Below are 13,142 nucleotides of genomic sequence, written 5' to 3' on the forward strand. Positions count from 1 at the left end.
TGAGATCGTACTGGTTGCAGCGATCTAAGAGCATCCACAAGAGCCTTGGTTGGGTCGGTCATGCTCGATTCTAATTGATTTACTTGTGGTGTCGAAGTATTTGGCAAACTGTTAGTTGTTCGTGTCTCATGGGTACGTACCTCAGGGTCCGGTGTGCAGCACCTCGTCACATTTAATTGGGACGTATTCAACTCGCCCTCGATGGTATTGCTCGTGTTACGGGGATCACAACGCACTATCGTATCACCGGAGATGTCGGTTACGCGACTATTTTCGATTGAAGTTAAACGGTTCATTATTGAATTCAACGTGTTGTGAATCGAAACGTCCGTAACATTTTGCCTATTAGCGGAGCGGGACCTATCATCGCGACGATGACCACGACGTGACCGATCACGTCTTTCATCACGATCACGACTTTTACTGCGTGTCCTGGTACGACGCCGTGATCGTCGTTTTGGCGTTCTCAAACGACTGCGTGAGCGGTATCGCGACCTATCACTAGAGCGACTACGAGAACGGTGTCGCGATCTACGACTGGATCCGCCAGCCATAACCAAAACACACGAAAACTAACCCTTGCACTAGATTCTGTTCCTCTTTTCGTGGGCTTGAGGTTTTATTATCCCACTTCTGATCTTAGAAATCAGGAGTGGAATTCTTTAAAAAAAACAAAACTTACAAACCGTTATTTATTAATTTTACTTAAAACAAAAATCACAATTTACACAACCAAAAATAACAATTTCCTTGATCAGAGAAACAGAATCAACTTATTTTACGTAACGCCTAGTATGCCTAACTATGAACTAAAACACTTCACCACCGATGTGCACGCTCCGAACGCTCGAAAAATAGTGCGCGCGCGGCGGCTTGGCACTCCTTTTATAAGCGGTCAGGCGGGTAGTTCGATCGCCTATAGGGGCGATTGCTTATAGTATTATAAGTTTAGTTTAGTTATTATAAGATTTTTTTGCCGACGTTATGTTTACATGTTGATATTCGTACAAATATTTGTTTAGGAATTTGTGTACCTACCAACTCTTTGTGTGGTATCTTGTACGAATTATAGCGTCGGAAGCTTTAAAAATACATCTTCTGAGCAAAGTCGTTAAGACGCTTATAAATCTACGTTCGGAGTTCTCGTCGGGATTTATTTGACTCAAGGTTCAGAGGCTGAGTATTACGTAGAAGTTGTATTACATGACATACGGGGCGGAAAAGATAAGTGTAAGGCCCAGAACAGACGGTGAAACGAAACTGCAACGCAATTGAAAGTTTCAAACTGGTCGCATCATGTGTGGTCTCAACGGACGCTATGGCAGAAACTTAGATGCAACTCAAAAGTAACTAGCATTTGCAGTTTCGTTGCAGTTGCGTTTCATTGTCTGTTCTGGGCCTAACAAGGCGGATACAACGTTTCACACGTTCATTACAACAGCTAATATTATCAAACTAGACAGAAACCTAAATCAACGTGTAAAGCTAAAAAAATATAATTTCTGAGATGTTTTTGTGTAAATATTGTTATAATTACGGATTGGCATTAGAAATCTGGCACTGATTTCGAAATGAACCGATTATTCATTAAATAATTAATCGTTTTCAACGTTAATAGAATTAAGAAAATCGTAAATGTATTTGCTACTTATTAGAACTTAATATATTTAAATTAAGTCTTTTATTCCATTAATTTAATTTATGAGGTTGAATTTCGGAGTTGAAATACAATATTAGTAGTAATTTTATTATATTTGGAACCTAAATTTTGTATTTATTCAGCTTTCTAAGATTGTCCGCAGGGTCGTTGCGGGCAAATCAATGACCTCGTGTTAATTATAATTTTTATTTGTCTCTTTAAAGTAAAATAAGGTACCTAACTCAAAACTTTGCGAAAATAATAACGTCTTTAAAATACATAATGCATACTTAGAACAATCCACCTCAAAATTATTACTTTATTTTTGTTTAAAAATGGAGGTTAACGAAAAGGAATAATAAGATTTTTCACGTATGTAGCTCTATTATTAATTAATTTTATCGTTGACATGAGCAAGTTAATTAATCAGAGACTTATTACAAAATGGTAAATAATCTAATTTTAGATTTTGCGCTAATCTTAATTGACGTTCTATAAGCTCTACTAAATCTACTTACTTCTCGTCTGTGTTTAATTAACAAGTAATTAAAACAATTATCTAATAATTAATTGGTTTCTTCATCAGACTCTATGTTTCTGTGCAGCGCACATAAAGTGCCTAATTTAAAGAAAATTATTGCTCAGATAAATATTACTTAGGTACTTATTGCCTGTAGGTCCGTCTACGTGGATTTCAATCAGTCTTTACAGTTTAGTTAAGTTTTTATAGAACCTTTTAAAGAATTTTAATATCTAAAAACTAATTTCTCTAGATTGTTTTTCATTACGACCGTCAATTTGTAAAGTCGTTCTTTTAATAAACTTTTATAAAAAATACCTGTTTGTAATTGCATTTTTATCTAGTTCAAACAAATTATTAACAAGATGCCATAAAAATTTCAAACTATTTAAAACATATTTCGCTAAAAAATCCAAAGAAATGCAAATAACTTGAAAATATGATTTGTAACTCGTTTGAAATGCTTTTAGCGCGTGCAAATTATTTCTCACAGCTTCACTCTCGTTTCCTTTTACTACGTGTTATATAAAATGTTGAAATGGCTTCGTCTTGCCTGTTACACAATAAAAACTGAAATAATTCTACTCTCAGTACTTTCTTTTAACGAAAATATTAAAATAATGAAGTTCTGGTTTCAGATAGAGTACTCGGAATTATCCTATTCTTTAGATGGATAATTTGGAGATAAATATTCAAATTATTCAAAGTTCAGCTTTTGGGTAGGTACTTTATCTTTTGGCAGCATACTCAAAATGTTTTGAAACATTGTATTTAAGACTATAAGTTAATTTTGAGTCTCTAGACAACTACTTATTACATGCTTAAATTACTCTTTTTATTTTCTACTTTTTCTCTTATTCTCAGTCGTTACACTCTTGACAGCCTTGACTCTACGTCTTGCGGTCGTGGTCATCAGGAGTGTATTGTTTTGTTGTGGCGGATGTTGCTCACCTTACTCCTTATATGTTCTACTTGTACTTATATTCCACCAAATATTAGAAAATGTAACTCAAATCAAAACAAATGTGTAACGGCCCGTGAGAAGAGGCAAGAAAGTTGCGCAAGTCGCTCTGTGTGAAAGAAAATCACAAGCAATTTCAAAACGTTGTTCCCCACATAATAATGTAACGAGCACTTGACATAACAATGTTTCCCCGCCGCGTCAGCCGATGCCAGGGGCTTAATAGCGTGTCATGTTGTACTCGTAACACTGTTTCCTGGATATGCTTCTAATATCCGGATACTGGCTGGATGTCCTTTGCTTATGACAAAATAGATTTAAAATGTCTAAGCGGTGATTGAATATCTTTGCTAATTTGTAAACTAGGATCAGCCAAAAGGACCAGAATTGTTCCCACCTTAACACCACTGCGAAGTTTAAAATTTGTTTTGGGGGAAAGGGAAACTGCACTGAAGATAAGTTTTAAACTGAAAATTGTCATCAGTAACTCTGTAATTTTGACGCCTAAATAAGGCAAATCGTTGCCGCATTGATTTGGCCTTACCACCAATATCGAGGGTGGTAAGTTTTAAACTGAAAAACGCCATCAATAACGCTTTATTTTTGGCGCCCAACAAAAGCGAATGGCAGGCACATTTGTTTGGCTTTAAGCCATTTAAAGATCATCTTTATCACCATGAGAACGAAAGTCAAGAAAATAAAGTTTTTAACCGTCTCTGTGGTCTAGTGGTAAGACCTCCTTCAGACGCAGAGATTCCCAGCAGGGAATTTTTCTGTTCGGTTTGGTTGGTGGTAGGGCTTGTTCTAAGTCCGCCTGGCTAGCTACCACCATCTTACCTAAGTCTGTCGCCATAACACCAATGTTAACAGCATTGTTGTGTTCCGGCAGTTAGAGGTAAGATAGCCAGTTCCTCTGTGGTTGAGGATTCCGGGTGAAGCTCGTTTCCACCTTCAGCCTGATCATTACTTACCAACAGGTGAGATACAGGCCAAGAGCTTCCTCGTTGTGGAAAAAAAAAGTTTTAAGCACAGATCCGACCTTGCATGGAATACTGCTGCCACCTCTGGAATGGCTCTGCCACTGCTCTAGACTGCATCCCACTTAACATCAGGTGCGATTGTGGTCAAATAACTGGCTTGTTATGCATAAAAAAAAAACAGTTTTTGGGGACTGAGCCTGAAGTGTCACTTTTTTTTATCTTTATTTATTAACGAGGGTTTATTCACTTAGTGAATATGTCACCCTCATAGAGGCTTACTGAAGTGTCACTTACCACATGGCCATGGTAGCGTACGGCAGCCAGCACAGCGCGAACACGGCGACGATGGTGACGGTCATGCGCAGCGTGCGGCGGCGCGCGCGCTCCAGCACGCGGCGGCCCGAGCGGCGCAGGCGCACGTGCGCGATGCCGCTGCGCGCCGGGCACTTCTCTGGTGGCAATGGAAATAGAATACTATTAGGACAGAAAATAGACTTAAAATGGCTTAAACACAGAACCATAATACACAAGAAACGAGGGAACTGTAAAATGTCCCACACTGCTCCATCTAGCCACAAACAAAGTAAAGCTTTGTGACTACTCTTACTATGAAAGTGGATGTACCTACATAAAAAAATATAAACACGAGTGGCTATTATATAGAGAAAACTAATCAGAGACTCCAAACTAATACAAAGAGATGCGTAGGTAGATAAACACACCAAGCCAGCTGTCTTTCAGGAATTTGTCCGTGTGGGTGGATTGATAAAATCACAGCCCTAGTAAGACTTATTGAGAGCCGCCTTACGAGTGTGACACGACTGGATCCGAGCGTTCTATGCGCCTTCGGAGCACACTCTAATTTACTTAGTTCTTAAATAACCCGTCTGAACTAAAAATGATCATTTTTACATCTCTCATTATTTTCTGTCTAATTAAGTGTTGCATTTTATTTTTAACTTCACCCAAGGCAGCCTACGCCTACCTAATCCCAGTAACCGTTATACGTTATCAAACCAATTTAATGCATTTTGCGGGGCTGGATAATCCAATTAGGACGTTCAGTGGTGCTGCTTAATTGGAGATTATTACAGCCAACACAATACCCCCGCCCCGCCCCGTAAGGAATGCTCCTACATTTCCTATAGCTTGTAAGTACAAATTAATTATTATAATGAGGAAGACTACGAAGCGGTAGCGGCTGCATGTTGTCAGATGATTGTTATTACTCTGGAAGGTTGTGGCAAGGCAAAAAAACCCAAATAACTTGTTAGTAATTTATTATTGAGTGTAAACGCATTATGGAAATAAGTTCTGTTAATTGTGCAAAATCTAAAACGTTAAAATAAAGGTATCGTTAAAGCCAATGAGCTGCTGTCATAGTCCGCGCGCTTTTGGTGCTAAGTGATAAATTGTATTTAAAATGAGGCAATATAATGTGAAAGTTAAGTATCCAGTGTATTATTTATAAGAATAGATCTACCGGCCTCTAACAGTTCTTAAGTACTGATAAATATGGCATTAAAGATTAAATAAATTGTTTCCTTTACATTATGCTTCATACAGACACATAAATCCCATTAATCTTATTGCTATCACGCGCGTGTTATTTACATACAGGCTCTGTAAACAAGCGTCGCGCACGTATTGTTCGTTCATTACAAATGAGAGATGCTGAGAGCTTACAGTATCCGGGTTTTATTTCGGAAAACGAAATAAAAACAATCAAATTATTTTATTTTATTATTTTTGCACAAATCGATACCTCTGCTCAAAGGTCGTAAAGGACAAAGTACGACTTTTTACCCCGACTTTTCAGGAAAGCAAAAAACGTTTATATATTTTTTTATTTGACAGTAACTTTATTGTTTTTTGAGCTATTAAAATATTACTAAGAAAGAAAAGTGCTTAGAATTCACAGCATTTTCCGAGGAAGTATTGAAAAACTGGACTAGAGCTGTATTTACCGAGATAGATTTCCTTTACGCTCCTCAAATATTCGTCCTAGGCAAGTTACTCAGGACGTAGGTAAGTCTATTGAATTACCAATAGAAACTCCCATTACCCCTTATGTGTAAATGCTTGTGTTAGAAATAGATCTATCACAACACAATAGTTCAACGGACGACGGAGTTCGATTGAAACGAGACCCTGACAACCGCTATTGTCGTCAAAGTTTAATCGTATTAAGGTAAACGGCTACTAGTTCGTGATAGTACGTAAGTTCGTAAGTTTTTTTTCTAGCTCAAATAATAAGCAAATGGAATATTATTTATAAAAATTCTTCATTACTGCAAAAACTCAATTATTTAAGCTATCTAAAAAACCAAGTACCAACATTGTAGCGCCAAAAATGAGAGTAATACGAAGCTTCAAACTCTCAGAGAGCCAAAAACAGCCGTGCGGCTTGCAAAGGTTGCTCTCACCGTAAGGTTAGCGCTCCAACTTCTTAAGCTTATAAAAAGGCGAAGGAACGTCCATTTAAATAAAACTTGTAATAGTGGTTTCATGTGTTCCTTGACAATTGATTTGGCTTAGAAAAAAGTTATATGAAAACGTAGAATTCCTTTAAAATTGCGATTAATTGACTCACGAAATAGCGTACATATTATTTTTCGTGTGTCCCCTATTTCGTGACACTACCGATTCAAGGGTATTATGGATAACATTTTGATGCTTGGTTTTTAAATAATTATTTATGATAATTTAAATGTAAGTTATGAAACAAATAATGCATTTATTTAAGTTTCTCGTGACCTAAATTCGGTATAATGTTTCGTTCACTAGAATTTATATGAAACGAGTTTGAAGTTCACATATATGACCAATTTTAAGATAAATTAGCATAAGTAGTACCAGCATAATTTTGGTTTTATTTCGATTTGTTTTATTTATCTTTGTTTATTTGTATTGTATATGGGATAGATAATAGTTAATTGACACATTTTGACAATAATCCATGAATTTTACCTGGGGAATTTGGAATAATCAGTATCACGAAACAAGGAACCGTATTATTGTTACTTTTTTCCAAGTTCGTGATATATAAATGTATGGTGTTAGGTACTTTTATGACACACGCCATCAAAGAAATCGACATATTTTTTAGTTTTTAATACTTACCTACCTAGGAAATTAATTAATTACTTACTTTTATTATGAGTCATTGGCGTATCTGGGGTTATTTTCAGGGGGGGGGGGGGGGCTACCCTCACTTGAAACAGCTCCAGGGGTGGGATTATGGGGAGAAGGGTGGGGGATTACAAATCAAAATTTTATGGGTACGAAGTGGGGGGGGGGGTAAGTCCCCCCCACATTTCTAATGGTTATATAAATATTTTCATATATCGCTAGAAATAACAAATCAAAATTTTATGGGTACGAGACTTTCCCCCCCCCCCCCCCCCCCCCCCCTCTATATTTCTAATGGTTATATAAATATTTTCACATATTGTTAGAATTAACAAATCAAAATAATATACTAGACACATTATTTCTTATGAATATTTCAGGTAAGTAATATCGTCAATTTCACATAATTATTTTATTGTAAATTTTTATTATCGTTTTTAAATTTATTAAACCCTTAATCATTATTAAAATATCCTAACTGTATGCATAAAACCTTATCCCGAAATAGGGGACATGAGTTCACGAACTTAGAAACAGAGCAAAATTTTGTCACGAAACAGGATCCAAACAAGAGGTCCGCAGAACAATTAATATTAAAAAAAGTTCAAACTATATACCTAACTATAAATTATGTATTAACTTACTGTCAAAAGACCAAAGTTTAGCATACAAAAGCTTTCATACTGATATCATGCTTGGTTATTTTTAAATAAAATGTTAAAGTCGTAAGAGCCTTAATATACCGAAGTAGGGGGCACTTACCTTATTTAATTATAGGGCAATCACACAGGGATAGCTCACTTCGTTAGACAATTCACTCCGAGTCTCTGTGCCAGATGATTCTCTATTAAAATTTGTTGTCCGTTCAAAGCACTGTCGAATCACAACGCTCAGTCGAAACGATTTAGTTAGCATAGTAAGTAGGATATTATGTTTGTAAAGTTGACAATCGCAGTATACATTTGTGTTAGACTGAAGTTTTAGCTGGAGCCATGGTAGATTACACTGTTTTCTTCTTCTTCGTTTCAGCCAAATGACGTCCACTGCTTAACAAAGGCCAAGGATTTCCATAACTAGTTCAAGTTAGACCGACGATCTGGTGAAGGTCGCGGGAAGTATTAAGATGCGGGCAGATTACACTGTACAAAGTGCATAATAGGGTTTTTTTGTAATATGGCGAATATTAACTATGTAAATTAGTAAACTCGGGTTGCAATTTTAACTGACCTCACCATCCTGGTACGAATTTGGCGGCCTTATTAAAAAATCCGTTGCGCCCCCTGTAGGGAAATTAGGGAGTCCGGGCAAAGAGCTTTATTAACTCAAAAAAATATTCCGCGGCATAAGCTTATCATATTTGTGCAAAAATGTGTATTAAAAACCGGCAAAGTGCGAGTCGGACTCGTACAATGCGGGTTCCGTTCGAATGTTGAACCACTATTTCAACACGTTTCTTTTTATGATTGGGGACTTAATTTTATTTTTCTTTAAGGCTTGGTATTTCTGCTAAAGTAGGTATTTCGCGCTGTCAAAATCTGCGCGCGCAATACTTCGCCGAAGACAGCGCGCCAAAGAGCTCTCGCGGCTACACAGTATAGAAATACGCAGTTTAGAAATACGCAGTTGGTTAGGTTAGGTTGACTTCCTTCCGTTCAAGCGTCACACTCACAGCACTTTCTAATACAAATCATATCCAAGTGATACAAATTAAAACAACTTTCAAAATTTTTGGGAATATATTTTAGAATCGAATAAATTTAGATTAAAACTGCCAAAGTAAACACGGTTCAAAGAGGCGTGGCGTCACCCGACCTTCCGGGAGTTCCGCGCCGGCTAAAATAATTTCAAGATTACGTCACCCGACCTATCGGTAGATCCTCGGGAGCTTGAGCGATTGGAAAAACATTTTATGATCAGTTACTCGTAGTAGCGATTATTTAGAGCTTGGATAATAAATTATAGTTGTTGCAATTCACGAAACTTTGCATGAGGTTAATTACATTAATCAGTACACGCATCAATTTTGTTCAGTCTTTTTGTTTATTAATAAATAAAAATATCATACCAAAATTGCATACATATTTGTTTGTATTGGTCTGGGTGTTTTCTTTCCATAATTTATGTATAACGTATGTACGGGGCTCTGTATCGAAAATCACTATGAGCAATGAGCATCACACACGGTTACCTGGAGTGCATTACCGCAGCAATTTTTTTATAAATGTTGTGCTTTATAGAGTCGAGAGTATAGCAGATAATTAGTCCACCGTGAGCAGAAATTTGTCCACTAATAGCAAAATTCGTTCAAATTATAGTTTTAAAGTTATTAGGAAAAAACAGATTTTGCTGGGGTAACGTTTCAAACATTACCCTGGAATTATTTTTTTTTAAAGTCGTTCTATCCCAGAACCAAATACATGGATAGATAGCTCTTGTTACGTAGTAATTTGTCCACGAATAGCAAAATTTGTTCGTGTTCCGGTTCTCAAGCTATTTAGAATTTTGCTGGGGTAATGTTTTGTGATGTCCCAGATCTCGTAAATGGCTCAACGCAGAAGTTTGAAAAAAATACCAATGATAGACCTTGATATGTCCAAATTAGTTCAAACATTAGTCATTGATTTGAATGATAAACACCAGTGTAATTAAAAGATTTCGAAATTCAGATAAAACGGATTTGTGAGTAAACCAGTACTCTTACAATCGAATAAAAAGGTGTAGCATGTACCCTTGATACACCTTTATAACCACAGTAAATATAAATGATGTGGCTTTACGCAAAAGAGAGATTTCAAGAAATCAAATTTATTTTAACAGTCTTACTTTCGTGGCCGAATACGCGATTCCCTTATAACAAGGGAACATGGCATACAATGGACAAATTAAAATGTTCCTTGAATAAGCTATCCTGTTAATTTCAGCTTATTACTTATAAGCATACGACTTATAAGAAAGTTATCGAACTGCAAAAAAATATCAGGAATTCTTCTATAAGCCGACCAAATTATAAAGGTTACAAAAAAGCGACCATACATCAACTCCAGTTTTAAATCCGTTGACATCTGCTGCATCTGCCATCTTTTTGGTTAGAATATTCTTCCATCTTGCAGCGTAGACCTTTAGCTACAGACCTTAGACAGTATTTTTGTGAAAATTCTTACGGATGGTGGAGGAAGGGACGCTCTAGACACTCAAGTCTACAAGGAGTCACATCAACTCCAGTTTTAAATCCGTTGACATCTGCTGCATCTGCCATCTTTTTGGTTAGAAGATTCTTCCATCTTGCAGCGTAGACCTTTAGCTACAGACCTTAGACAGTATTTTTGTGAAAATTCTTACGCATGGTGGAGGAAGGGACGCTCTAGACACTCAAGTCTACAAGGAGTCACATGAACTCCAGTTTTAAATCCGTTGACATCTGCTGCATCTGCCATCTTTTTGGCTAGAAGATTCTTCTATCTGTTGTGTATGTGTGTGCGAGAGGGTGCCGAGCCGATATTCTACCGGGCGCGGCCGCTGCCATATGCGCTGCGCGAGCGCGTCGATGCGGAGCTGGACGCCATGCTGCGCGCTGGCGTCATCGAGCCCGTCGACCACTCCGACTGGGCCACGCCACTGGTCGTAGTACGCAAAAGCGATGGTAACGTAAGTGCGCCTATTAACGACCCCCCAAAATTTGTATTCTATTACCGCCCTATTTTTCTTTCTTTCATAAAATACATAATAAAAGGTTCCAGAAAACATGTTACCTAAAAAATATCTAGATATGTTTATTGACTATCAAAACGATTAAAGTTTGTGTTCGTAAATAACCAGTAAACGGAGTTATTTGACATTAAATGGGACGCGCCCGCAACAGACGCACTTTTCATACTGACGCGCTCCCAGCTACTTAAGGTGCACCTTGTTATTAATTAGCGATTTTAACACATTTAAAATGAGTATACCAACATGTTTTTGCATAACAATATTAATTCGTACTTTAGTTTCCTTAATAAACCCTCAATATAGCCCTCTCGCTGTATTTTTGTGGCTTAAATACAATTTTAAATAAGGGCGGTAATAGAAACACTTTTCATAATTTGGTTCCTAATAACGACCCATGGCGTTGTTAGAATTTTGATAAAAAAAATTATTTTAGTATTTATATCTTTAACTACGCATTTAACCTCCATTTTGTTGTCTTGATCGATTCATAAGAATATTTCACATAATTAAATCAATTAACGCCATACGTTAATTGTCATAGGTTTGGCATAAAACTGCAATGAACATTAAAGAATATCTCTAATAATGTATGACAATAGATTTTATAAAAACCTGTTAAATTCTAATTAGTACCTATTTAATATAAAATAAAACCTAATAAAAATGATACTTCACTGATCACGTCTTCATTAAAGTAGATATTTTAGCTGGTTACTGTTTTTTTTTACGGTCGCTAATAGAATAAAGTAATGTTCATACTTAATTCTATTACCGCCTCATAACTATAACGCCACCTGCGAAGACTTATAAGCCTTTATTTTGTATATAACTAACATTTATGACATGACACCAAACCAATCATGCGTTATCACAACTACTATGTAACTTTTTAAGATATTTTGAATAATAAAAAAATATTTAAAATAGTTATACAGACCGTGTCCATTGTCCATAGTTTAAATTAAAATACACAATTACACACAAGTAAAATCAAAAACATAAGTCAAAAAGTAATTGAAAATTATAGTCAAATTAAAAATAAAAATAAAATATTAAATTAATATTTAATTTTATTAAAACTCAAATATAGTTTAAATAATGACCCCCACTACTCACTAGAACACCGGGTACTGCGTAATCAAGTATAATAGAGGAATTTATTATTCTACTATTTTTGCTTGATTTATTTATTTATTTTCGAGAAGCGTGTCTTTTCTCTTTAAATAATAATAAAAAAAAATTGACTTGAAAAAAAAAACAAATTTAACTAAAACTAAAAGCAAAACAAATTTAACGTCAAAAAATCAAGTGGTTCCCGAGCCTCTGAGCGGGAATCGAACCCGTGCCTCTTGGAATATACCCAATTGAAGAGCAATATTCTGAGCGGTCGGTAATAGAAACAGAAAAAACGTTAATAGAAACACACCTCGTCTATAGGTCGGTAATAGAAACAACTGCTTTTTCAGATTAAATTGCTATTTATTAATTATTGTGTGATTGAATACTAATTTTTACTACTTGAATTCAAAGATTACTTCATCATTGTTATAAATAAATTAAAGTGTCTTTTCTATCACCACGTCTTATATCTAATTTTCTAAAGTTTATCCGAAATGAGCTTAAACTGGCGGTAATAGGCGCATTTACGTTAACTTAAGATTATGCGCAGATTATAAGGTAACACTTAACCAAGTTTTAGACGTCGATCGATTTCCGGTTCCTAAAATGGAAGATTTATTCAGTAATTTTAGTGGTAACTTGTTTTTTACTAAACTGGATCTTTCCCAAGCGTACAATCAGATCGTTTTATCCGAGAGTTCTAGGAAGTACACAGTCATAAACACACACAGGGGATTATTCAAATATTGTCGCTTAGTATACGGACTCGCCTCGAGTCCGGGAATTTTTCAGAAAATAATGGTTAATTTATTTAAAGACGTTCCTAACGTATTAATTTTTTACGACGATATTTTGATCAAAAATATTGATTTAAAAAGTCATTTACAGACAATTGAAGTAGTATTGAATATTTTAGAGAAAAATGGATTAAAAATAAAACAAAACAAATGTGACTTCTTAGCGAAAGAAGTTCGATATCTAGGTTTCATTATTGACAGGAATGGAGTTCGGGTGGACCCAGATAAAGTAAAAGCGATCTCGAACATGCCTCATCCCAATAACGTGACTGAGTTAAAATCATTT

General features: G+C 36.0%; 2 protein-coding genes across 2 annotated transcripts in view; one reads left to right on the forward strand and one right to left on the reverse strand.

The window, feature by feature from the left end:
- The window catches only part of LOC135079223 (uncharacterized), a 369,397-nt gene that overhangs the window by 54,932 nt on the left and 301,323 nt on the right, over positions 1 to 13,142 (forward strand). The gene's annotated exons all lie outside the window — the stretch shown is intronic.
- The window catches only part of LOC135079220 (adipokinetic hormone/corazonin-related peptide receptor variant I-like), a 196,105-nt gene that overhangs the window by 15,579 nt on the left and 167,384 nt on the right, over positions 1 to 13,142 (reverse strand). Inside the window, exons 5-6 of the mRNA XM_063973808.1 lie at positions 4,747 to 4,752; positions 4,395 to 4,532 (exon numbers count right to left, since the gene is read on the reverse strand). Coding sequence (XP_063829878.1) covers positions 4,395 to 4,532; positions 4,747 to 4,752 — 144 coding nt within the window. The remainder of the gene's footprint in view (positions 1 to 4,394; positions 4,533 to 4,746; positions 4,753 to 13,142) is intronic.

Source organism: Ostrinia nubilalis, chromosome 16, assembly GCF_963855985.1.
Source record: "Ostrinia nubilalis chromosome 16, ilOstNubi1.1, whole genome shotgun sequence".
NCBI classification, from domain to species: Eukaryota; Metazoa; Arthropoda; class Insecta; order Lepidoptera; family Crambidae; genus Ostrinia; species Ostrinia nubilalis.